This window comes from Podarcis raffonei, chromosome 7, assembly GCF_027172205.1.
Source record: "Podarcis raffonei isolate rPodRaf1 chromosome 7, rPodRaf1.pri, whole genome shotgun sequence".
NCBI classification, from domain to species: domain Eukaryota; kingdom Metazoa; phylum Chordata; class Lepidosauria; order Squamata; family Lacertidae; genus Podarcis; species Podarcis raffonei.
This window is the reverse complement of record NC_070608.1, coordinates 57,864,636-57,892,583: the sequence shown is the minus strand read 5'-3', so window position 1 is coordinate 57,892,583 and position 27,948 is coordinate 57,864,636. Positions and strand designations below refer to the sequence as shown.

Genomic DNA, 27,948 nt, shown 5'->3' with positions numbered 1-27,948 from the left:
TCATTTCCCATAAGCTTTTTTCTCCAAAACCCTCTGGCAGAAAAAACCCTTTTGGAAGTTAATGCAGCTTGCAGTGTTGATTGGAGCATTATAGGTCGGCAAAGGGACAGTGGCATAGATGTTTGTTACATTACCAGTCAATGTAAAACCCAACAGGTTTGCCAATACGATTGTCCCATCAGTGTCCATAGAGTACTATGTTTCAGTGCCACCTTAATCTTGAAATTAAAAAGTTGGAGGGATGGTTGCTGATTCTTTTATGTGGTTCCAGAGCCAACAATGGAAGGGACCACGCTTGCTTATATTGTTGTGCTTTTTCCCTTCCAGAGCTATGGTAGGGGGGGAAATGGTTTAATTAATTAATTGCATTCCAAGCCACCCTTCATCTAAACAGATTCCAAGGAAATTGACAACAATAACCAAATAAAATAAAAGTGAAACATAATCATTCAAAGAAAACACCCAGCATACATCTAAACGACAACAGCTAAAAAAAAATGCAGCAAAAACAAATGTAACCCTTTTAAACTTCATGAGCAAACAAAAATGGCTTAAGCAGGCATCAAAAAGATGATAATGCCAATTGAAGCTCCCCAGGGAGGGTATTTCAAAGTCAGGCAATCACTACAGAAAAAGGTTTCTTTGTGTAAGCATAATTCAGATCAGCAAGCAACAGCAGTTGAAGGGCAGAGACTCCCTTTCTCTCCTAAGAAGTTTGCTGGCAAAGGCAGTTGTTTCCATCTGCAGTCGCACCTACTCTTGGCTACAGGTAGTGTTGAGATGCTATGGGGAGGGCCTGTCCAGCTCTCCAACTCATCCCTGCCTGCCTGGCTAGTAACAGAGTGATCTATCTAGTAGTTCTAGAATGGGGCATTCTTTCATTTCTGGGAAGTACCTCCTCTTGGTTGTCAGACAGGAGTCTTCTAGTAAGAGCATCACTAGGGGGTGGAGCTAAAACAGACTGCCTGTAGACAGAGTGTGACAAAGATTTCTCTACCCAAAGCCACAACACAGAATGGGGTGAATGGACTAAGAGTATGAACAGAGGCAGACTGTGGGTTGCACCAATGTAGCTTCACTCACTCACACACACACTGCAGTCATCTTCACTATCCCACATTACATGGTATTGCATCCTTGTGACCAGTCTTTTACTTCCTTTCAGCATAAAAGCATTGTAGACAAGTTTGTGGCACCCTAGCTAAAAGTCCATGGCATTATCTGTAGGTTGGGGTAAACTTGTACTCAAAGGAGCTTCCACCAACAGTTACCCAGAGATGCCTAGCACATTTTCATCATCAGCATCTAGCCATGAGTTCCACTCTACATATTTTTTCAAGGTAGGTGCCTTGGTGAATTGCTTTTCACTGTTGCCGGATATGCAGGAAATATGTTTGTGGAAATGTAGCAGGCTTTCATATCTTTCTGTTCTTCAGACCACAGGTGTTCAGCATAAATATTACAAATAAAATAAGGTTAGGATTTGATCATTTTTTAAACAAAACAGAATCAAATTTTTATTTTAGCTGTTCTTGCATAGCAGGGTCTGACTGGAAAGTGATGTGTCAACTTTGTTCAGCTATCAGCGTGTCTTTGATCAATTCCCCCACTTTGAATGTTTATTTCAACGTTCAAAGACCCCCTTAGTGGGCTGCTGCCTGTTTTCCTATCAAATATCTTCTCAGTTGCTTTGAAAAGGCTTGTTTGGCAGAACCATGTGTGTCAGGTTCAATTTAAATTGTATGCTGTGAGGCAGATAAGCGTGTTTTCTTTGTAGTCTTAAATCATCCGTCAGACATGCAATTGTATATTATCATTGAACATTCCACATGTATAAAGTTAAAACTAAAATTCCACATAATTTTGCATTCAGTTGTATGTCTGAATTGTTTGAACTTTAGGAGGCTATTTGTGATACTTATCCTGGGCTATATTTATTCCCCTTAACAAGTATGTCTGTTGAAGAAAGTTAGTATTGGTATTCACAGCTATTGACCTGACCTTGTATTCACACCTTGTGATATGCTGACCTAGGCCATGGACATAATCCATATTTAAGAGCTCTGTTTGGTGGTGGAATAATTTAGACCACAGTTGCCTTTCAGCAAAAAATAATTACTTTTTCCTGCATGCTCAAAGGACTTCACATACGTTGACAGTAAACCTTACCCCAACTAAGGTGGACAGCATGCGCTTTCCCTATTTTCAGGTGGGATGGCTGAGGCTCAGAGATAAGGCCAGCTATTAAGGTCAAACCCAAAACAAGATTGGAACCAGGGACTTCCTGGTTTCCGACTCTTTCTCGTAACTGCTGCTTCTAACTTGCTTTCGGGCTTATATCTGGGAGGTGATAGTGCTAATTTCAGGTGAGTGACGTGGGCTAGCAGCTCCCATGTTGCACCAGTAACATATTGTTACAGAGGTTGTGCACCACTCCTAATCTCTGCCAAGCAGCAACAAGATTTCAGGGGTTTCCAGCTGCTCACACAGGGTTGTATTCCCATTGGGAAATCAAGGCACAGGTAAAAGGACCCCTGACCATTAGGTCCAGTCGTGACTGACTCTGAAGTTGCAGCGCTCATCTCGCTTTACTGGCCGAGGGAGCTGGCATTTGTCTGCAGACAGCTTCCGGGTCATGTGGCCAGCGTGACTAAGCCACTTCTGGCGAACCAGAGCAGCGCATGGAAACGCCGTTTACCTTCCCGCCAGAGCGGTACCTATTTATCTACTTGCACTTTGACGTGCTTTCGAACTGCTAGGTTGGCAGGAGCAGGGACCGAGCAACGGGAGCTCACCCCGTCGCGGGGATTCAAACCGCCAACCTTCTGATCGGCAAGGCCTAGGCTCTGTGGTTTAACCCACAGCGCCACCCACGTCCCAAAACACCTGGAGATGCCGGGGATTGAACCCATGGCCTCGTACACGAGAAGCATGCGTACTACACATATTTACAAGCAAACAATGTTCCTCAGGGGTAGGGGGAGGAATCTACCCTCTGCTCTCCTAAATTTGGGGTTCAAGTCCTAGGATTCCAGGCCTCCTGCAGTACTTCTTATCGAAAGCTTTTGTTCAATGGAAGGCAGATCTGAATGCTGAACAATTCAGTATTCCTATAAATGCTTCACTCTACTTCTAGCAACATCTTACAGCTTGAAGAAAAGCTTGTTGAAACTTGTAACAGCTTTTCATAATTTGAGAGTTGGGAGGTTGGATAAGGCTTTACTTATCCATCTGTGAGACAGTCATTTTCTTTTGCAAAAAGAGAATTTGATTACGAACATTCTTACAAAATAGCAAATAGAATGTGGTGTGGCAACGGCAGTCATTTTTGTCAATACTTATTGTTCAGTACTGTGCGAGAAGCTTAGCTTGTTTGCATTGTGCTACTATACAATCATGAAGACAAAATAAGTCAATAACTGAGACAACCAAATGTAGACAATTTAGTTAGTGCCTTTTATTTTCTCTCATAATAGCCTATCCAGTTTTCAATGCACTTAAATGCATTTTGCAGGCTTTAACATAATGCTTGTTAAATTTAAAACTCAGAATACCTTTTCTATTTCAATATTTCTTTTCAGATTGAGTTATAATAATTTTAACAATACATTTTATAGTAATAATGATAGTGATAATCTTCATGCTGTTCATGTAATAATGATGTCCTTCTTTACAAGTACCTTGCTAAAGTGGGGTTAGGTGGGTGGTGTGGAGAAAAAGCCATACACAAATGGGTATATTGAATCTGAGGCCTTCTTTGGTTCTTCTAACACAGGAGTGGGGAACTTTTAGCTTTCCAGATGTTGCTGCTCCACATCAGCCCTAGCAAGCATGGCCGATGGCCAGGGATGATGGGAGCTGCGGTTCAGCAACATCTGGGCAGTTAAAGGTTCCCAACAACTGTTCTAATCTGTATGAAAATGTTCCAGGATCAGTGGTTTGTAGCATGATGCAATGGTGTTGGCTGTGGCAAAATAGAATCCTAGAGTTGGAAGGAATCCTAAGGATCATCTAGTCCGACCCCCTGCAATGCAGGAATATGCAGCTGTCTCTTATGGGGATTGAACCTGCAACCTTGATGTTATCAGCCCCACTTTCTAATCAGCTGAGCTATCCAGGTGCTGAAGAGTAATCAGTGCCCTTGCACTGAACTGGAGCACATGAACAGATATATTGGAATCTGGATGCTCAAGCCCACATGGTAATTACTGTGGGGAAAGGGAAATGTGCAATGGTGTGTGTGTGTGTGTGTGTGTGTGTGTGTGTGTGTGTGTGTGAACTTCCCATATTTGACATAAAGCAAACTTTGTAGATGCCCCAAATGACCCCTTAAGCAAAACTACCTGATTCCGTGGCCCCCTCCCAATCCCTTCCTCTTTATTCTCCTCCAGCTTCCCCCATTGCTGCCATTCTCCCACTCTTGAAAACTGGGAGTGGATAATTATGAAAAGGGTTTGCTCCAGCCCATTCATTAGATGTGGAGGAAATTCTTTTTCGAGACATCCCTTTTAATACTTCAGAAACCCTTTACCCCAGAGCACAATAGTGATTCTAGTCAGTTTGGGACCTCATGGGGTTAATTGAATGCTTCGGTTCTTGTGGCAAATTTCCTTTCTCTTTAATGGCCTTCAACAGCCACATGCTTTCTGCTCAATGAACATAAAAGGTTTGGGTGGGTTTTATTGACTTAAGATTAGCTCCATTATTTCTATATATTTCTTTTATTAAAATGTTAATGCAGGGGAGCTGTCATAGCAGGCTGGTGTGTGAGAAAATGGGGCCTCTGTGTGAACTATTACTTCTGCCAAACTTGCTCCAAGATTTTTCTTGAATGCAGGCTTCTTGCACAGCTTTTGAGCTGACAGCTATTTGCCACTGAATGCTAGTACAGTGTTACTGGAAGCCAGAAGATCCAAACCTGGGTCTATTGCACTGGCCCTTATCTTTTTTTATATAGCAGGGGCAGGAAACCTGTGGCACTCCAGATGTTGTTGGACTGCAACTCCCATCAGGTCCAACCATAATTGCCTACATACATGGATGATGGGAATTGTAGTCTAGCAGCATCTGGAGGGATATAGGTTCTGAGTGTACTACGAAGCTCAGTACCAGTGAGACTCCAGCCATTTCCCAACTTAACCTGCCCAGAGGCAAATCTCTGTGATTGGGCGCTTGCTACTAGTTCTTAAATACCTTTGGAACCTAATGGGCTACTCTCTGGTGTCAACAGTGTAAAAATAATAACTGTAGGGTATTTTAGACATTCCAACAAACAGTTGCCCAATTGCCAGCAGGGAACACAAGGTTCTAATCGTATGGAAATGGACAGATGTGCACCTATCCATTATAATGTTTTGCATCATCATGCAGACCAGGGGTGGGTTGTTGTTGTTTTGCAAAATCTCCCCCAAAAATGAAATTCCAACACTTCCAATATGGGCTGCCATATGCCTGGGGTTTTTGGGGACATTTTAACTGGTTTCTGAGAATTCTGCCCAGACGCTATTTTCAACAGATGAATCCCGGATATGTCTGGGAAATTCCGGATGTATGGCAGTGCTACTAGTTAGCTGCCCCTGAGCCACACCAAATATAATAAAGCTGATATTAAAATTGCAAATGGAGCTTGCTCACTTATGCATGAAGCAACTGGATAAGCAGCTGGACAAACGTGGACTTGCGTTGTGTACGTACTTTTGTTTTTCTGGAATTTTCATTTAGAAATCTTTTGTATTGCTGTCTCAACACTTCCATTGTATTTCAATTAGCTGTCAGCCTTTGAGAAAGGGTGCCTTTAAAAATTAAGCCTCACTGTCAAAATGAATATTGGAAGGGGAAAAGAGAGACAGGAAAAGCAAAAGGGTGGTTTCTTTCTTTCTTTTCAAATAGGCAGTTGCCATGCAAGAAGGGAGCAAGTCAAGCTTTTAACTGTAGCCATGCTGCTAAGAATCCCTCTCACACACCTCAATATGCAACATTGACTTTGTGCCTGTTTTCAGAGGCTTCTATATCACACCAGTCATTATTTGTGTAATTTGATAGTGGGTGGTTTTGTTTTTTTTTACCATTTGCTATCAATCGGGCCAAATTGACAAATTAATATATGTTGGGCAGATTTAATTCATCTGTTTGTGTGCTTGTGTATGTTTAGACTTTCTAGACTAGTGATCCACTCAAGAGAAATTTGATGTTGCCACCCCTAATAACAACAATATTCTGCGCATTAGCTAATATTGCAGGTGCCCGTGTACATAATGCAACTGTAGTAGAGCAAATGTGTTCACAAAGTACAGTTCTGCAGGATGCTTGCCTGAGATATCATAGAACTGTAGAGTTGGAAGGGACCCCAAGGGTCATCTAGTCCGCCCCCCTGCAATGCATTACTCTTCTAACTTCTAACTTGGAAATGCCATTTCACATCCTAATCTTCAAAACTGCTAAGGTATGTAGAATGGAAAACTTACAGGTAATTGTTGTTGTTGTTTTGTCTTTTCCTCTTTCAGATACTAATGTAATTCTAAACACCAGTATGTGGGATAAGAGTTATATGGCATTAATAACGTATCTTCTGCATTCACAGACCAGTTGATAATCAAAGCGTAAGAACCAAGCTTTGCCATAATTTGCAGAAACCCATGGTCAGTTTGTGGCTGAGCAATAAATAAGTCTATTTCAGTCTACCACCAGTGGTTCATAAAACCTGCAAGCTTTTCAAATGAGGAATACAGTGGTACCTCAGGTTACAGATGCTTCAGGTTACAGACTCCGCTAACCCAGAAATAGTACCTCGGGTTAAGAACTTTGCTTCAGGATGAGAACAGAAATTGTGTGGTGGCGGCGCAGGGGCAGCGGCAGGCCCCATTAGCTAAAGTAGTATCTCAGGTTAAGAATAGTTTCAGGTTAAGAACAGACCTCCAGAACAAATTACGTTCTTAACCCGAAGTACCACTGTACTGAAAAACAGGCACAACAGCTATTTCCTTCTCTGATGCCACTCTGAAAACTAACTAAAAACAGAGGTGGTGCTTCAGAGCAACTCATGAATAATTCACTGTGTGCATGAGCAACATTACAATTATGTAATATTTATTTACCCCTAATTCTGTGAGGGGGTTTTTAAAAACAAAAACAACTCACACCCCCTTGCCCATCACAAATTAACAATGTACTTTTCTGTGAAGTAAATAACTAATTTATATTCCTCATTTAAAATAAATAAATCTTGATTTAAAGCCACCACTATGCGTTTCATTCTATTCATTTCAGCTGATTTTTGGATTGTTTCCAAAAGTAGCAACAGCTCCATAGGCTTCCTTTGTAATGCTCCTCTACAGCTGCTGTAGTTCTAGAAAGGGTTGCAAGTTTGAAACTCTGGCAATATAAAAAGAAGGAAAAGTGAGAGAGCTCCATGCAAAGCGAGCTTTCAAACCGACCCTTCTGCCTGCCGCGAATGCAGTTCTGAATTAATCCTACTCATTAACCGCTTTTAATACTGCAGCTGTTTCGACTTCTTCTGAGGAAGCTTTTTCAAAGTCCCTTTAAGCTGGTGACTCTGCCTTCTAAATTCCATCTTGCACCTCCGTGCACCAATAAATCCCCTTATATTCTCGCCTTACTTACAAGGATATATCCTTACAAAAAACAACTAAAGTTTCAAGGGCGAGCCCAGCAGCTCTTCCTCCAAGCAGGTGACAAGGGAAACTTTGGCACGAAAGGGGGCAGCAAGCAGCCGACTTTGCCTCGCTTGCTGGATCGCTCCGACCTTCTCTCCAGGCAGCAGGTGGGATCTTGGGGGGAGCCTGGGCGTGTCCCCGGCTGGGCTGCCTTCTGAAAACCCGCCCGCCTCTTGGGCACTCGAGGCCAGCAGCCCCAGCGCCGCGCAGCCCACTTGGACTTGCCAACGCGACGCGCTGACCTTTGCCCATCGCGGTCTCTCCGGCGTCAGCACCATGGACAGCGACTTTCTGCCTTCCCTCGAGGCAGCTGCCTTTCTGCGACTCTGGCAGCGCTTCGACGCCGACGGTGAGTGCGCCCGGGAGAGGCTCTTTCCACTCTGGGAGTTAAATAGGGAAGGTACGGAGCGCGGCTAGAAAAGGCGGTAGGCAGGGGCGCTAGCTGGGGTGTTTCTTTGTCCAAGTTTTCTCGTTCTGCTTTGCAAGGAAGTTTTTGCTTTTCCAAGTTCGATTTTCGACTAGACATATGCTTGTATTTCCGTGATCTCAGAGTGTCTTGTGTTCATGGGTGCGCAGAGGAGATTAGGGTGGTTGGTGGGTCTGAATGAAGCCATTTAATTGAGAAGCAAGGCTAATTACAGATCCTCGTGGACCTCGATCAGCTGACTTTTTTCACCTATTATTGATTTTAGAATGCTGTATTATTTTACTGTTGTTAGCCGCTCTGAGGCCGGCTTCGGCTCGGCTGCGGAGGGCAGGATATAAATAAAGTATTATTATTATTATTATTATTATTATTATTATTATTATTATTATTAATTTGATGATTAAAAGAAACACTGTTGTGTTTCAATACCGATTTTAATCCTGAAGAACTTATTGTTCTTGTTTTACACCATCAGTGTGCATGGTGTTGAGTAGCATAAGCAAAAGGACATGTCCCTTCTCCAAGGAGCTTACACTCTCAACCAGTCTTGTAAATTAGACCCCCAAAGTTACTACCATGCAAATAATAATAATAATATACCAGCCTACTTAGGCTGGCAAAGGAGGAATGCAGAATCCCACTCTCCTTCCAGCTGTCTGCTTGATTTCTATGCTGGAGACCGAGAAAGTGGGGAGACCTCTGCACTACTCCCCTCATTTGCCTGCCTGCAGTTGTTTGCCATTTATGCTTTCCAAGTTGATGAAAGTTTGATTTAAATGGTTCTTCTTCATTAAACATCAACCTAAAACAACAGATCCCAAAATGTCTTAATACTTTATTGTAACGCTAGATTGTGTACAACCTGGAACATGATGGACGGGGTATAAATAAATTATTATTGTTATTGTTTTTATTTAGATGTATATATTCTGTTTTAAAATAAACATGTTAATTCTCTGATTAGTGCATTTATACATGCATGAAAACTTTATTCCTCTTTCATGTACTTCAAAATGTATGTGCTTGCAGTCTAAAGTTATAGGCCTGCTCTGGCATATGCAGCCTGGCACCTTGTACCTATGTTTTCCAATCTTTGTATCAATACAGTTCTTGGCTATCTGATTAATATCAAAGGAGGCTGAAACAAGAGAAGCTCTTGGTGGATTTTGGACAAAGTTACATATCTCTTATTTATTTGAAGAAGAGGAATATTTCAACTTAGAAAGCTGGAATAAAGTAACTGCACATTTAAACAATCTATCAAAGGAAAAAACAAACATTCACATTTTCTTTATGTGTGTGTGTCAGTTTGGCTAAATGTTTGAGTTGTTACTAGATTTATGAAATGTTTGTGTTGCATGTTATTTCTTCAGTTTAGATTCCGAACATTAATGGTACAATATTCAGTAATATGTTTTTAATCGGTTTTAGACAACGGTTACATAGAAGGGAAAGAGCTTGATAATTTTTTCCATCATCTGCTGAAGACACTGGGCAGTGAAGTAAGTACTGTGTCTTATATTCTGCATGTAAATATAGCCATGAGCATATGCAGAGGTTTCCTGCAAATTGGTGTTGAACATAGATCCAAGAGCTGGGGTTCCTGTTGCAGAGCACTTTCAGGAAGATGAGAATTCTGCCACTCAGCTGTTTGGTAGGGGGAGGAGAAACATGGATTATCCACAACATACATTTAAATCACATGGCTTCTTAAAGCACCAAATTTAGGGCAGTGCAGGAGGTTTCCCTGCATAGGGTTTTGAGCTGGGGGGGGGGGGCAAAACTGAGAAGATCTATAATTGAAAAGATCCATTTGGAGGTGCCAAATTTTAGCCTTGCTCACCGTATTACTAAAGATTACCAAAGTCTGGCCCTGGTTCTCCCAAAGAACTGTGGGGGAACTCTCATAGAGCTACAACGCCCTTAACATACTACAGTTTCCAGGATTCTTTGAGGGAAGCCATGCACTTTAAATGTATGGTGTGGATGTGACCCACCTCTCTCCTTCCTGCCCAACACCTGATGAGACGTATCAGACACACACAATGTGGTATTGTGGTTAGAGCATTGGACTAGTACCTGGGAGTTGAAATATCCACTCAGCCATGAAGCTTGCTGGGTGACCCTGGGCCAGTCACCAACTCTCAATTTAACCTTCGTATTGTGAAGGCAATATGGAGAAAGAGAGAGTCATGTTGTATGCCTTGAACTTCTTGGGGGAAAGTTGAATATTTTGTATAAATGCAAGATGCAGTAATAAATAAATTCTACCCAGAGAGAGAGAAAGAGAACTCCCCATGCATGGCACTGGCAATGCTGTCCATACTGTTTTAGACCAAGCCAAGAGTGTGTAACCATATTTCTCTCCCCATCTACTTTGCTTTTCTTAGTAACAACATTCTAAAGTAAATAACGTTCTTTGTGTGAGAGTTCTGCTCAGGTTCCTTTTGCAACAGGTGTGGCAACGTTCTTATCGCTGTTTGTGTCCTGAGTCCCTCTGCACTGGCCACCCACTCACTGGTCATAATTTTGGCATGAAGCAAATGCTAGGCTACTGACAAAAAAACACATTTAGATTAATGAAGGTGAGTCAAGAGGTTTGCATACACATTAATCTGGATGAAGGGAGTTAGGGCAGCAGGTGTCTTTGACTTATTCAAAACATTGCTGATTAGTTTTGCAGATGCAAAATTCTGCTTTCCAAAATCAATTAACATGGGTCTTTCTCCAGAGTTAATTGACACTTGCTTAGGAAAATGGATCTGCTTGTAAACAGCTGTAAAATGAACGGTAGAATCAACAGCACAGTCAATTATTTGCATGTCCTGTTCTTTGCGGTTCTGTTTCATTTCCCCTGACATATTGGCCCTTTATTTTTGATTGCCACTAGCAAAAAGCCATGCTCTCAACTTGTGCTTACTTTCTTCTGTCTATTATCTGACTATCTGCAGTTGCCATAAACCACCAAAAAAGGAAATGAGTTCTGATTACTGTGATCTTGTTTTTGTGATCAGATATCCTGCGTTCATAAAACCTTAACTCTTTGGATTCTCCTTTTACTATCAAAGGAAAAATCATGAGAGAGAAGTAAGTTAAAGGGAGATGGGAAAGACCCCTGGATGATTAGAAATTATTTCTGAACTGCAATTGTGTGACCTTAGAATGACTGATAGGTTTAGTACCTCCAGTGAGGGGCAGTGGGCTCCACTTACTCATAGCAAACACTGCAAGCTGCTTCAGACATTATTTCCCACTATGTTGAGTTGCTGGTATTCTTCTTAAAGGGAAGGATGCAGTTCATAATATATGAACAATAGGTGATTCTCTACATCTTAATGGGTTTCTGCTGTTTCAATAACAAAGCCCTGCTTTCTTAAACACTTCCCTACCAAACACTTGGAAGAGGGAAAGGAAAGGAAGTCAGATTGCAAGAAAGCGCAGAGTACATCATTTGCTTCTCATCTCTTGGACTGAGTGGAAAGTATGGAAGATTCCCTTCCCCTGGCTGCTAGCCATGAGGGTTATGCCCTGCCTTCACAGTCAGAGGCAGGAATGCTTCTGAATACCAGTTGCTGGAATACAAAGAAAAAGAGAATGCTCTGGTGGTTGGGTCCTGCTTGCAGCTTTCCGACAGGCCACTTTGAGAACAGGATGCTGGACTAGATGGGCCATTGGTCGGATCCAGGTGCCTCTTCTTACATTGTTATGTTTGTGTTGTTCACCTCCCCTCAAACATCAGGCACCATGAAGGTTAAAGGGCAGGGTGAATAGGGCAGGCTTGTGTTTGTGGGAAGTAAGATCCTGCAGGGGACAAGGTAGCCCCCCAGGGTAGGAGCAGGGAACTGTTTCAGCCTAAGGACTGCCTGTCCCCCTGGGCAAGCTTGCAGAGGTCACAGGACAGTGGTGGAGCCAGGGGCAAGTGGGCAAAGCAAGATTGTAGACTGTTATCTTTGTACCGTCCATGCAAAACTCAGAGGTTACCCTTACAAACACCTTCATCCAGCCAAACAAGAGGCATTGTCACAATTCAAGGACACATCCTGGCCCAGCAATTGCTCTTGAGAAGGACACAGGGCAGGACCAGTGAGGGACATGGCCTGGGGAATGTCCTATGAGTAGGTAGGCTGGCTAAAGAAGCCAGGGGGCACATTCAGCCCCTGATCCTAAGGTTGCCTCTGCCTCTCCTAGGCCTCTTGAAAAGCCAATGCTGGCATTTGCAGGCAAGACATGACTGGCATCTGGGGGATAAAGCATCCCTCCTTCTTGCTTGCTCACTGATCTTCACCCAAGTGCCATCCTGTGACCCTGTTCTCCATTGTCTTGGTGCTCCTTCTGCCACACCTCTTGCGTGGACCACTTCTGCCTTTCCATGCCCTTGATGTTCTGCAGAGTTTTGTAGTGTAGACTCTAACAATGTTGTAATTCTGTAAGAGCAGCGAGTTGGAGGCTGGAAGAGCATCTCCCAGTGGGGATTGTTTTACAGTGACTTATTGAGTTATGAATTTGTCATACTGTGTTGGTGTGCGTCAGAATGAGACGACCCTGCTTACCAAGCAACCTAAGTTGTTGTCAACAATAACCATTTCTACTTATATGCTTTGAAGATTAAAAGTGTTGGACGAAATAAAATGAATAGTTATTATGCACTCTGAAAGTTGTCTCTGTTTGAATAGCAGACTGTTCCATAATTATTGTTTTTAACCTCTGTGCACCCTGATGTTATTTCTCCCTAATGACCACTGTAGTCTCTAGCACTATGTTTCCCCTGCCTCTCTTTCATCTACTCTGAAGCGTTCTCAACTAATGCTAAAGGCAAGAAAAGGAACCCCAGCTGGGAGAACAAAAGACTGACCGAATTCAGTGGGCATGCAAAATGGGAAAAGGGTGGAATGAATGAGGAAATGGAGGAGTCTGTGCTTGTTTTCATTTCTGGTTGTTTAAATGGAGATCTGTGGGGTTTGTGCATAGCTTCAGACTTTTTAAGGGAACAGCTATATTGGCGACTGGAAGTCTCCTTTTTTAAAATATTTGTTCAGCTGAAGCTCAGTCAACAAACTTCCATTATATCTCCTTCAGGATGGCTGAGGGTGACAGTTTGAAATGGTGTGCTTGTGTCAAAATAGCTACATTTCCCTCTATCAGACCTGGAAGTTAGGCTCAGTCTTTTCCTGGTTACTGTTTCCATGTATTTTAAATGGAAATGGGGTTGAAATCCATCCTCTGAGCATAATGAAGAATGGCCTCACAACCTTAACTCACAATCCAGCAGGATTGCTGGTAAAGTTACCAACTTAATTTCATATTTAATGGAGAAATAATTAAACAGTCTCTTACTAATTAATCTCTTTGCTGATATCATATTAAAATGAGAGCCCATAAATAAGGACAGAATATTGAAACCCCAAGAAGTTCTTGGTTGGCTATATATATGTTCTACTTAAAATACAGGAGCAAATCTTACATTTGTTACTAGCTGATGGAATACACGTGGCATTGCGGGAAGAAAGCTAAATTTAAAAGACCAAGATGACTATACAAAGGAAGGTCTATTTGAATACGTACTATTCTATTCTCACTTTTATTTTACTTTTTTGGTGGTTTTAAAATTAGGCTTAAACTTCTGTTACAGTCTCACATTGGAAATTTTTGAACTATAATAACGTGTGGTATTCTTTTAAAAAGATACTAGGGAAACCAAGCTTGCCCTTTTTCTTTTTTAAAAAACCCCGGGATATTGTTCAGTTGTATGCAGGATTATTTTAATGACTTCTTCAAAGAATTTAAAGCAGACAATATCTTTTTATATGGATTAAAATATCTTGGAAGTGTCATGAAGTTTAATTAACCTGGCTCCCATAGAATTAACTTTTGGAGCAGAGGCAGAGCTCAGGGATATTTAAATCTTGAAGTCTGATATTCTTCTGACTGGCTTTAAAGGCTACTTTAGGCCATCTTATTTCTACAAGCTGTCACTGGCTTCTTGGTAAATAAGGAGTCCTCTTATGTACAGTGTGGAACACAGTAATACAGTGAAATTGTTTTTTTGGCTGCCTGGTGACATTTATTTAAGCAATTATATCCCACCCTTCTGGTGCAAAAGGTTGTTCACTGTTTCAGGCAGAGATCCCTAGCTGTACCTGCAAGGTGAGTTGGTTGTCTTACATGCAGAGGCAGCTACATATACCTACAACATCTTACTGCTCTGGGTGGATGCATATGAGCAGCGAATCCTTTTCAGGAGCAGCAGTATTGCTTTGCCTTCAGGTGCCCCCCTTTGCAACTATCACCTGGAGTGCTGTTCTATGTTTTATCCACAATGGCCCCCAGCCAGGAGTTCAATCTGCTCTTTGAAGATTTCAGAGACCAGGTTGATATCTTCCTCTTTTTGTCTGGTCCTGAACCTTTCATATAAATGTGTAAGCTCTTGTTTCTATCTGTATGGATAGTGCAAGTGTCTAGTTTGGTCACAAAGTGGCACTGCACTTAATTTATATCTGGGTATGGTCAGGAGTTTCCTGCCACTATTCTATTCTTGTCTAAATAAAGTTATTGTCTTGTCGTTCACCAGAGCCTTCCATGACACCAACTGCTCCCAATCTTAGCTAAGCTAACTGCCATATAGGTCAATGTGCCTAGCTGCCATGACTTTGTCTTTTCTTCTGATAATCTTTTTCCTTTCTCACATTTATATTCTGCCTTTCTTCCATCATGGAACCCAAGATGGCATACATGTGGCCTCCAAGAAGTCTCCCATCCAGGCACTGATCAGACCCACTCCTGCTTAATGTTAGTTAGGTGGTGGCCTCATGTGCTCTTGGACTATTGTCATTGTGGTAAGGAACAAGTCGCTTCTGATAATGTCTGTGTGTGCGTGCACATCACTTCCAAAGATGACTTCAAGGCAGGGTGTTAGGAAACCAGAACAAAATGGCTCTTGCTGCAGGCTCCCATCCTTTCAGCCTAAGAGAGACATTCACTGCAGGTCCTGCATGGCTGGTCTTAAAAGAGACTGGAGAGAACACATTGTACTCGGGGAAATTGGTTTTATCCTTAACCTGTTGCTTTTCATACCACAGAGCCCCGTAACAGAAGAAAAGGTGCAGAGGGTGAAAAAACGATTTATGTCAGCCTACGATGTGACTGCAGATGGACGCTTACAAATACAAGAGGTACCTAGCTGCCTTTTATTTTGCAGTGTTAGAAAATAGATGACAGGCAATTGAGGCATAATAACTGCACTGTTGCAAAGAGTGGGTTCACCGGTTCGTTTAGATAATGTAGTATTGGAACTTTTTGTCCAAATGTCCTTTTGACAAAAGCATCTGTCAGAATTTTGCTGCTAGATTTTGTAGTTTTGCTTTGCTCTGCCCTGCTTCTGTCCTTGTGGTATAGCAATTTATTCTGAATAACAATAACACTGATGATGATGATGATGATGATGAAAATAACTGCATAGAGAACAGTTTGAGAAATGTAACCTTTCCCCCCTCCCCCCCAAAAAACTTTAGCTTGCAAGTATACTCTTGTCGGAGGATGAGAACTTCCTGCTTCTTTTCCGAAGAGAAACACCTTTGGACAACAGCGTGGAATTCATGCGGGTGGGTGTAATTTCCTGCTGTCTGTTTCCATCTTTCAAAGTATTTTGCATTGCATACTTTTAGTTGGTGTATTGGCCACAAGCTGAGGCTCACATTTGTTTAACCTCTGGGTAGCTAACATGTAGCCCTCCAGAATTTATTGGACTCCAATTCCTAGCAGCCCCAGAAACCAGCATAGCCAATGACCAGCGCTAATGAGAGTTGTAGTCCAATGACTTTGGGAAGGCCATAGCTTCCCTACACTTGGTTTAAACCCAGGTCTTTCCCAATCAAGTACAAAGCATGAGATGGAGGATCAGATTCTGGGAGCCCAAGAAAAGGCTCCAGGAAGTGTGACCTGGTACTTTGCTCCTTGTACCTATCACTTCCTTGGCTCTGCATTCCACCCAACCAGTGCTTTCCCCAGTTGCACTCACTTCCAACATTAGAATTTGGTCCAGGAAAGAGCTCTGGAGGTGATAGAGAGCAAGGAAGTAAGTAAGTGAGGGAGAGGTGTGGGGCAGGTTCAGAATCCTCCCATACACCCACACCTTTGCTCTCAAAAGTAGACCCTTCTTCTCCTGCTTTATCTCTAGTTTGCCCCCTCCATCACATATATGTTGAGCCTCAGCATCCTTCTCCATTGTGAAGCACAATGGCCTAGTTTGCATGATGTGGAACTTATCAGCCATGGAAGAAGCAGTGTGCAGCTTTTGGCCACAGATGGTCTGTGGGGATCTTTTGCACAGCTGTTTATTAAATTCAAGAATAATATTATCAGCTTTCATTACATAACACAAGCTGTTAAATATTGTGTGCCTTTGAACTTTGGAACCTGAAAAATGAGATTATGAGGCTTGACGCTTAAAAGAATATACCTACTAGGTTAATGATTCAAGTCACCATATAAACATCTAGCTAAGAACTCTCATTCTTCTTCCCAGATCACTCTCTGTCTCTTCCCAGATCACTCTCCCAAACATGGGATTGACACTGCAGTTACTGAAGGAGGGCCATTCTGGAGTCCTGGCTAAGAATGGTTCCATTGTGAGCACTAGACCAAACTGTACATTACTCAAAGAGATCTCTGAGGAATCTCCTGATTCTTTTTTAAGCAATACTTAAAAATGAGATGGAAACTTCAACTGGTCCAAAATGCAGTGGCCAGATTACTGGCTGGGATTACATTTAGAATTCACACAAACCCTGTTTTGGCTGCCAGCTTGCTTCTGGGCCATATTCAAGGTGTCCAAATTAGTGTTTAAAATCCTAAATGGCCCAGGCCCCAAATTTGACTCACAGCCTCCTTCCCTACAGATTTTCTCAGGTCTTATAATCAGCAGAGAGGGCCTTCTTGGGAATTCCACTGCCCTCAGAAATTTATAGTGGTATCCCAGGAGAGGACATTCTCTGTGGTAGCCTCTAAAGTGTGGAATTCCCTCCCCACAGAAGTGTGTTGAACACTTTCATTATGTCACTTTCCTCAAATACTAAAGATGCACCTTTTTTTACCCTGCCATTTGACATCTGAGATGTATACTTTAGGACCCAGCCTATTATCTCGACTGTACTTTGTTCTAACTGTTTTAATATTATATTTTTAATTGTTATAACCCACACTGGAGCTTCATAGTGAAGGGGCAGCAAAAAAATTAATAAATTGGAACAACACCACAGAGGAAATAATCAGCTCCTGTAATTTTGTAACTGTGGCATTGAGTTGTTTATATTGCTCTTTCCAAGGTGATACTATCAATTAGCTCCAGGTGGGTACCATCAAGTACACTGGGAATTTTTTTTTTTACAAAATAAAATCTCTTCTAATCTGGGCCTAGTGTTTCAATCTAAAAATACCATCTAATGTCAACTACCACCTTAGGATGACTAAGAACAAGGGGATACAAATAGGAATACAAATAGCCACTTAGTCCCTTGATTGGCTGTGTTGTTTACATAACAAATAAAGAATCTGAATATGCAGCCATGGTAACGACATGTACAGGTTAAGGATGAAAATTAACTTAAGTCTGTTTACGCACTTCTTTCAGATGGAACTTGTCAGTGACACAAAAGGTTTTTTCCAGGTTTCAAAATCCTTGTTTTCTAAATATTTTGGAAAGAAACAAAATGTTAGTTAATAATTCCACGATGTCAATAATGAGATGAGCCATTTAAGGTTGCCATATGTCCTCTTTTTCCAGGACACATCCTCTTTTTTGTGGATAGAGTCATCATAGCGATCCATGGTTAAAAGTAGAAGTCGGCAAATGTGTCCTCTTTTTTTGCTCTTCAAAATATGGCAGCCCTAGATGTGCACGCATGCATGTGCACACGTCAAACAGTTTATTTTAGAGATGGTGGGGTAATAGCCAAGATCTAGAGAACAAGCTAAATAAATGCTCAGTCTTAGAAAAGTAAATCAGTAATTCCACCTACCTGCGTATTTTTGAATCTGACCTGCTGCTGGATAGCTCCAAATGAGTCTTGCATGTTCATCTACTAGGAGACTCAGCACAGCCTGAAGGAACATGAGCCCAGAAGAATCTCCTTCCCAAACTATCTGATTCATGAGCAATGGGCCTGGTGTGATGGTGGCTACTTTCCATCTGATACTGTAGAGCAGCCCTTTCTTTCTGCTGTGGCTCCCCATGACTGAAGTACAAGGGAGAGTGGGCATACAATTGCCACACAGTGAGCCCACTGAAGGGCTGCAACAGACTCCCATCATCTGAAATCCTTCCCATGTTGGTTGCAACCCTTGTGAAAAATATAATCACTTATCCAAACTCCTGCTATCCAAACATTTGCTATGTTCTATAGCACTTCATAAATGAGACTGAGATATAGTTACGTATTGAACATCTAGTTGAAGATGATAACTGTTCACTCATTTCCCCCCCTTTAGATCTGGCGCCAATATGATGTTGATAGCAGTGGTTTTATTTCAGCTGCCGAACTCAGAGTAAGTTCTCTAGGGAGTCTTTATCCAGATGCCTTTTTTACTCAATATGTATATTTTGATTGTATATAAAACGTATTAAGTGCATTCAAGCAACTGCCTTAGTTTTTGTGAAGCGTCTGATGAAACAGGCCTTGACTCCTTTATATTATTCCTAGTATGAATCTGAAACAGTAAAAACTGCTTCTCTCCTTTCCTGACAAAGAACTTTCTGCAAGATCTTTTCCGGCAGCATGGAAAAACCATTTCTAAGGCAAAGCTGCAAGAATACACAGAAACCATGGTAAGCAGAGTGCATATGATCAAATACTTATGTTATTATAGAAATTCTCAGGAATTCTAGATAGCCAATATGGTAGTTGCATAAGATGGACCAACATTGCAAAGGATGGTCAGGGGATATCTAAAGGGTGGGGGAAAGAAGGAGAGAGAGCTGTTGCTTTATCCTGGGATGGGGAACCTCTTGGCCAGCTAGGGGGTCCAACTAGGCCAATGTGGCCATTGTCCCTAAAGCCTGTCATCCCAGCCTTGAGCTGATGTCACTGGTGTTTAGAAGTTACCTCTTTTGTGCTCAGACGTCATCTGGTACCAACTACCAGTATTTATTTCCTATTCTATTTTATGATGACTTGTGTTTTGCTTTTGAATAAGTAATTGGACTGTACCTCAGAATAACATCCTGCTCGGGGGAAAGGGATTCTGTCATCCGGATTATGAGAGGGGGGAAAGAAATGCAGAAAAATAAGCAAACATTAAATCATAGCAAAAGAACTGAGAGCAATTATCATAAAACTATTGCAGTGTGTACTGCTCCCATATTTCACACCAGCCCACAGGCCCAATCTGACTGAGATTTAGTGTGGCTTTTTTCTCTCATATGCCTTGTTCATGGCCTATGTAGTTGTTTTCAGCCTGGACTTGGCATGATCTCCATCACAAGCACAGACTACAATTTCATGGACCCCCCAAAAAAACTATTTTAAAAAATAAACTGCATTGTGATCAAGATAGAACCCATTATAACCTATTTAGGCTAGACTGAAAACTTATACTTTACAAGAATATTTGTGATATACACAAGAAGGATTTGAACAGGCACTAAATCTTTTCTATCCATGCCCAGACAACTGATTTGTGGATACCATCTGTTGAGTTACTGCATATGTTAACATTGTAATCTTGCAGCAACCTGGCTGATTTCAGTAGGCTTTAAATCAGGTATTTGTGATCTCCTTCTCTTTCTTGTGTCATTCAATAAGTTGTTCCAGTACCTATTGGTCCACAGGAGAGTTGGTTTCAGATAGGGCTCATTCCCCAGAGATGTACTGTTTTTAAGGAAGAGCCATTGAGGCACTTCATGCAAATGGGAAGCAGCTGTTACACAAGCTTGACCTTATATTGCGAAATTGACCTTGTCAAGTGGCCTCCTCAAGTATACATTGCACAAGAGGGATGACAAGGGAAGGAATCCTACCACAAAGGTCCAAAAGAGGTGACGAGCAATTATCCTTCAATACCTGTTGAAACTCTCTTACGAGAGGATGAATTCTAGAGGGCAAGTGTGTTTCTAAGCACATCATTCAGTTTAAGTGGTATCAAAGGCTGAAGGAGAAGAGAAGACCATGTTGTTGCAGGAGTGAAAATCAGCTAAGGAAAAGGTTTGGTAAATGAACAACAAGTGCCTTGCCATTAGCATTCATCTGTCCAGTGGCGTAGCGTGGGTTGTCAGCACCCGGGGCAAGGCTAGTAATTTGCGCCCCCTAACCCGTGGATTTGCGCCCCCTAAACCGTGGATTTGCCCTAACCCCAGATGTTGCGCCTGGTGCGGCCGGCCCCCCCACGCTACGCCACTGCATCTGTCATGTCCCACATGTCACCTTTAAGTTCTATCTCTAATCATGCAACTAGGAAGAAGGAAACCTACTTTAAAATTATTCTTATTATTCTTATTATTCTTATTATTAAGTGTCCTGCCCTTCATTCATAGATCATCATAGATTTTGCAACATTAAAATACAACATAAAAAGACTGTACTTTTAGGGATCATTTCTATAGTGCTTAAAATACAACATAAAAACACAAAAAACATAAAAAAACATAAACCAATAACACCACCCCATCCCTTTCCCACTCCCACCCCAAACATATTTAAAAGGTTATAGGGTGTTATCACTCAAAACCACTCAGAAATGTATCCAATTCACTTTGCGGAAACCTAGCTCTGTTGACTGTCTCCATGTCCCTTATTGTATCCCCGTGTGCCCTGTATCAGTGTAACCCTTTTTAATTTCTAAGTTCAAATGCATCTGACACCTGACTTCCAGATTTTAGAAGTGTTTTTAATGTTCCCCAATCACATTCGGATAAATTAGAGCATACAGTCGTTATTAAATCACCAGTATGTTTTTAAATTCTGCAGTTCACAAAGCTACATCTTGTCAATGCCATATGCAAGGCAAGCTCATTACTGGTTTATTCATCAGCAAATCACATTACCTAGCCTGCCAAAATTATCACATCCTGGCTAAGGCTATTGTTATTCATTGGCTAGAATAGGAGGTCATGATAATATCAGACAAGCTGTCAGTGCTGGGCTTTCATTTGCACCACACAATATGCTTCCACTGAATAAAACAGCATCTAGTTTGTCTACAGAATCACAGATAGTTTAAGGCATATGAAAAATCCATGTGCTATGTTTCCATGGAGGTTTTGTTTGGATTAACTCCGTGCTTCCTATGTCTTCCTTCCCTTGCTGTCTCCACATCTGTCCAAATGTTTGTTGATTACGCTTGTTGTTGGATATATATTGGGTTTCAGGCATGCAAACAGGTTCTGGAGATGAGCCCCGATTCAAATTAAACCATCCCTTTGTTTTTTGTAACCAAGCTCTTGCCACAGTTGCATGGGAAAATACTATGAGCAGTAAGTTCCCACGACACTAGCAAAAAACCGAAACTTGTGAAAAATTATGGAATGTGTCGGGAAGGGGTAGGAGAGAAAGCATCCTGCTCATATTAGGCTGGCTTGGAGGTGAATCTAAACCATAGTTTAGTGTTATGAGAATGACTCTTGTTTCCCCTGGACTTGCACACTCTGGCCTCTCCCTTGTCCTTCAGCATGACTTTTCCAGTGGGAAGTTCAGGATATTTTACCTCCATTGTAGCTTAACTACAGCTTTCTGTGTCCAGGGGTAGACTTTGGTCTTTCAAATTTCAGGGGTGGGGAAAAGGAGAGAGAGCTGTTGCTTGATCCTGGGATGGGGAACCTCTTGGCCAGATAGAGGCTTTGTAAACTATGGTTTGAAGGGAGCTTAGTTAAGGTTAACACAGCAGAGGCAGATTTAGGGCAGTTCAATGAGTTCTGTCGCACTGGACCATGAGCCTTGGGGGCGCTGGAGGGCACCACAACTATGATGCAGTGAATTGAGCAGAACAGATGGCAAGAGTTAGGAGGGACACCAAATTTTGGCCTCACACCCTGGGAGGGTGAGGTATTTCCTTATGCATCTTGAGGTGTGTGTAGACAAACACATACACAATAACATTTCCCCCTGTAGGTTTGTCAGAGCATCATCATTCCGAAAGAGGTAGCATTCATAAAAGAGAAGTTAAACACTATCCCAGTGGTGAATATTTTACAGCTAATCTATGAGATACACAGTGTAGTCATCTCCCAACACCTTAAAAAATTAAATTCAGTTTCTCAACCCTCTTTTATCATGAATTATTCAGGCTACTTTTCTCCTTTCTGAAAGTGATTGCCATTTTATAGCAACAGGGCTATAGCTGGGAAAGGACCGGGGGAGGGAGGGGGGACTTTGAAGAGAAGTGATTCAGCCTGGAGGGGAGCAATCAAAATATAGTTCAGGGAAATCTGAATATACCGGGGAGAACCTCTTACAGTCATCAGCATGAGTGCTCTGACATTAAGAACCTGAAATTTCCCAGCGGCAGCACGTGCTTATGGAGGGAAAGAGCATTTGTCAAACATACTCATCATGAAACTGAGTCGGATCAAACGCTCACTTATCTGTCTATCAGAAGGAAGATGGATGGTGCTCCACCATGTTTTCCAAGGACAGTTCCATCAAAATTGGGAAAGACAGGAGGAAGTTGGTATCATTCTCACGTATACATTCAACAGGCACACAATGCACTCTTTCAAAACTGTTTGCGATCTGGCCAAATGTCCCATGATAAAATCTGAGGAGGAGAGAGGATTGCTTGTCCAGTCCTTGGCAAATCTGACATTATGCCCATCAAGGCTATGTGACTCCACAATGTGGGCAGCATCACTATGAATAGTAAAATGCTCCTGTATATTGGCTCACTGTGTATGCCAGGTTTCCTATATTAATGACAGCTTCATAAAGGCTTTCTTATCTTGCTTTTTAGATGAAGCTCTTTGACAAAAATAAAGACGGACGACTGGATCTCAATGACCTAGCAAGGTAGCTTCTAATGACTCTTCAGCTTATTCAGAAAGGGAGTGTTGAATCTGTGGTAGCTTCAACAGGCAAAACTTTCCTCATTGCTGTGTCTTCCCTCTACTCTAAATGCTAAATCTGTTGAATTCCTGCCTGTCACAAGGAACCAGCACTTCTAGAATTTGTCTAGAGAGAAAAAACGACAACCCTACTCATAATGTTATAAGCTTTTGTTTCTCAGACTGTTCATATTTCCCCTTTGTGAGATCTATCAGGCAGAAATGCCTATCTCTGTATAACTGGTATCTGAGAAAATGACCATGCGTCTCTTTCCATTTAGAATTCTGGCTCTTCAGGAAAATTTTCTCCTTCAATTTAAACTGGATGTAAGTACAGTAATTTTTAGTGCATTTAGTTACCTTTCCCCCTTTTCCCTTAAAAAAAAATCCCCAAACATTTTAAAATATTTTTTTCTCCTCCATTCAGGCTTGTAGTACAGAAGAAAGGAAGAGAGATTTTGAGAAAATCTTTGCACACTATGATGTTGTGAGATGATTTTTTGTTTCTTTCGTGGGTTTGGGATTATTGCAAGCCTTGCAAGTGTCCCTATTTTCCAGGGACAGTCCCAAGTTTACAGAAGCCACCCCAGTTTCTGATTTGGTTCCGGAATGTCCCACTTTTCTTTAGGATGTCCCTGTTTTCATCGGAGAAATGTTGGGAGGGTATGGTAGGACACCCCTATTTTCATTAAAGAAATGTTGGAGGGATGGAGTTTTGCAAGAAAACCAACAACAGCAGCAAGAAAACAACCCAAGGAGATAAGTGACTATACAACCTTTAGAAGACATCTGAAGACAGACCTGTTTTTTTAATGTTTAATGTTTTATGATGTGTTTATATATATTGGAAGTCGCCTAGAGTGGCTGGGGCAATGCGGTCAGATGGGTGGGGTAAAATAATAATAGTAATAATAATAATAATAATAATAAATAAAAAATAATAGAATAGGAAGTCCCTATGTTCATCTGAGAACTGTTGGAGGGTATGCTATTGCTGATCAAGTGGCACATCAGACTTTACAAAACTTTGCATTAGAATAGCATGTAGGGAAATCAAGTGGATTCATTTATTTCATTAAAATATATATACATCTTGATTGCTGTTTTTTAAGAAAACCTTCAAAGCAATTTACAATGAGAATAAACAACAAATCTATTAGTAAAAACCATAAAACAACTCTATAGCCATTGTGCTGGGCTCGCAGGCGCCAGGACGCATGCCTGATCGTGGTGCCACATGAACCCAGCATCATTTTTGCAAGACTCACAAAAACAACACAGGGCTCTTGGGGCACCGCAAGCAGGCGTGCACCCCGCTTTTCAGCAGTGGGTAGGGGCTGCTGCAGTGGCATGCTCCACCCACAGCCCCAACCCCATGGTGTGCCCTGGTGCATGCCCAGGGCACAGGTGGGGAACGATCTGCCGCTGGCAGATTATTTGTGAGATGCAGAAGTAGACCCGTTATAGCAGAAGTCGGGACAACTAGGATTACAGCTGTCTTGCTCTCTTCTGAATCAGAGTGTCTGAATCAGCTCTGATGACCACCTTCCTTGTAGCATAGTTGCCATGACAAAACCTTATCAAGACAACAAGGAGCATGCAGTGGATTTTCCATATGATTTGGAATGTCCATAGGCATATAGCTTGGGAGGCTGGAGATAATATTGCCAGAAAGAGAACAGGCACCCAAGTATTCATGGATGGATGTGTTTCTAGTCTGCAAAACTGTATGATTTTTACATGTATATATTCCAGAGTAAGACAGGAGCACTTGAAGGCCCAGAAGTGGACGGATTTGTAAAAGATATGATGGAACTTGTCAAGGTGACTACTTAGTGGTTTCTATGTTTTGTTTCCCATAGGTTTTGTGACAAATGTGGCTTGGTTTCAGTAGCTTAAAAGCATAAGGCACCAAAACAAATAACTGACTCCAGGCCTTTTGTGGAACAATAAAGAATGAGGAACGTCACTTTGTTAACTTGGGGGCCTGGGTAACCTAATGAAGTGATAAATTATGATGTGGACTTAGCTTTCCTTGTGACAGATTTATGAATGTAACAGACCCAATACAGCAGCTCTGAGGTGCACATGGTTTTCCAGATACAAAAAGCTTCCTCATACTTTCATTGAACCAGAAAGTGTTCCAAACACACACACACACACACACACACACACACACACACACCAACGCTTTGTGTCATGTGGAGCATTTTCCATTATAGAAGAGGATGGAAAGCATTGGCCCATCTAGAGCTCTGTGTCCCATAGGGCTTTGGCCATGTTCTCTTGCTGTACATACCTTGCACCATCATCGCCTCTACCCCTTCTTCCAAATCCTCCAAACTGGGCACACAAGTGAAGGACTAGTAGTATAAACTTGGCCAGATTCATGTTTATGCATTTAGAAAAGACACACACAGCATCATTCTATTTAGGTTGCAGACAGTGGAGTGTGGTGTCAGTATTTACCTGACTTCCTGTTAACTGAGCCGCTGCTGTTTACTGGGACAGTGAGGGGCAAGGCAGTGAGAAGGTCTGCGTGGTGCAAATGCGCTGGCAGAGCCAGTCTGGTGCTTCTGTGTTTGCACTGTGCCAATCTCACTGCCACCTCTCTCCTCCACCTCATGTTAAGCAGAAGTGATTCAGCTGTCAGGAGATCAACTAAGTGCTGCCACTCCACCATCTGCTGCAGATCACAAATCCATTATTTCTCCTTTTCGTTTTTCTTTCTTTCCTTCTTTCAAGATGTACTGAGGCTTCCTATTTGCTGGCTCTTCACTTCCTTTGTTGTCTTTGTTGTTCTTTGCTGTGGAATTCTTGTTCGTGCTTGATGTTAGAAAAATAACTCCTGAGAATGGATATTTTGTCCTCTGAAAGTAATTCTCTCTCTCTTTCCCCTCCTTCCCATTGTAGCCCAGCATTAGTGGCACTGACCTGGATAAGTTCCGCCAGATCCTGCTTCGCCATTGTGATGTGAACAAGGATGGGAAAATTCAAAAATCCGAACTCGCCTTGTGTCTGGGAATCAAAATTGCCCCATAGACCTGAATGTGCTTCTCCTGTGGCTTGCCAATTATTGTCTTTTGTGAGAGCCTGCTGGTCCTGGTAGAACATTTCCAGTGCTGTGTTAATAATCTCTGTTATGCCAAGCCTAGAAGATAGAGGCAACTCACAGTGCAGATGAGAATCTTCATTTGCAAGTCTTCAGCCCAGCAGATTACATGTAATGAACAGTAACGACACACATGCTGTTCCAAAGGAGATCTCGTCTGTGGGGTTTCTTACACATTTTTAAAACATGTTTCATATCTACAAACTACCTAGTCTGCCAGAAAGCTACGTAGCCATTGTACCAGGACTGCTGCTATATAGCATCACACTTTGTTGTACTCTGCTCCCTGTGCTATATCCCTAAAACTATCGGTTCCTTCTTGGTAGTCCATGTCTGTGACAACTGTGTAGTGTGTGATACTCACAGTATCCTCCCCTTTTTTTTAAGGCACAAAAGCTTGATGGTGTTGGAGGCAGTGTATTTGTAAAAGAATAAAAGCAACCGTTTAGAAATCAGAGTACAACTGGTGTGTGTATTACTTATAATATGTAACACCCTCCAACCTGATTTTAAATGCTAGGGGAAGACAAAGCTGGAAAACAGCAAAGGTTTAGCTGGACAGAAATATCCCCCAAAGTGGTGCTAATACTAGCACCAAAGCTGATCCTGATCAAGGGGTCTCCTTTCAAGGGTCCCAAGTCTTTCTGGTTTAAGATCAAGTATCTGCTCCATCTCCTGTCCTTCTAGTGGGAACCATCTCTCTTGTGTGCTTCAACCCATAGAGTGATCATTGACAATGCTCAAACTTTTTATTTTCAAAGAAAACCCTCCAGCTCTTTTTTGTGCAAGACTTTTGAGGTCCAGTATATGCTTGAATTCCTGCCCACCTTGCAGTTCAAAAGCATGTCAAAGTAAAAGTAGATAAATAGGTACCACTACGGTGGGAAGGTAAACAGCATTTCCGTGCACTGCTCTAGTTCGCCAGAAGCGGCTTAGTCGTGCTGGCCACATGACCTGGAAGCTGTACGCCGGCTCCCTTGGCCAGTAAAGTGAGATGAGCGCCTCAACCCCAGAGTCGGCCACAACTGGACCTAATGGTCAGGGGTCCCTTTACCTTTATATGCTTAAATCCATCCATTCTGCTTTTCCCTACTTTAAGGCACAACAGCGTATTTTTCTCTATGGCTTTGTAAATCCTAGCCGAGTCACAAACAGGAACATTTGTATGAGGGGAGTGGGTGGCGCTGAGCCTCTTGGGCTTGCCGATCAGAAGGTTGGCAGTTCAAATCCCTGCAATGGGGTGAGCTCCTGTTGTTCTGTCCCAGCTTCTGCCAACCTAGCAGTTCAAAAGCACACCAGTGCAAGTAGATAAATAGGTACCACTGCAGCGGGAAGGTAAATGGAGTTTCTGTGCACTCTGGCACTCATCACGGTGTCCCATTGCACCAGAAGCGGTTTAGTCATGCTGGCCACATGACTCAGAAAGCTGTCTTTGAACAAATGCTGACTCCCTCAGCTTGAAGCAAGATGAGCACCACACCCCATAGTTGCCTTTGACTGGACTTAACTGTCCGGGGGTCCTTTACCTTTAACTTTTTTTAACCTTTGCATTTCTATACAATGTAAGTCTAATATATTTTGGATATCATCGAAGTTAGTCACATTCAGAGCAGAGCCCTTCAAATAAATCAACTTGTTAGTTCAGTCCATTGATTCCAGTGGGTCTACACTTCTAGCTTCCAAAATAATTTGGAATTAAAGATAACTGCCT

General features: G+C 42.0%; 1 protein-coding gene across 1 annotated transcript; it reads left to right on the top strand.

The window, feature by feature from the left end:
• The first annotated feature begins 7,658 nt into the window (after positions 1 to 7,658).
• On the top strand, positions 7,659 to 26,984 carry SCGN (secretagogin, EF-hand calcium binding protein). Its single transcript, XM_053396722.1, has 11 exons — positions 7,659 to 8,022; positions 9,532 to 9,602; positions 15,177 to 15,269; positions 15,609 to 15,698; positions 18,583 to 18,639; positions 18,842 to 18,919; positions 23,035 to 23,090; positions 23,407 to 23,452; positions 23,553 to 23,612; positions 24,881 to 24,949; positions 26,039 to 26,984. The coding sequence occupies exons 1-11, from the start codon at positions 7,950 to 7,952 to the stop codon at positions 26,165 to 26,167; spliced, it is 822 nt and encodes a 273-aa protein (XP_053252697.1). The 5' UTR covers positions 7,659 to 7,949; the 3' UTR covers positions 26,168 to 26,984.
• The last annotated feature ends 964 nt before the right edge of the window (positions 26,985 to 27,948 follow it).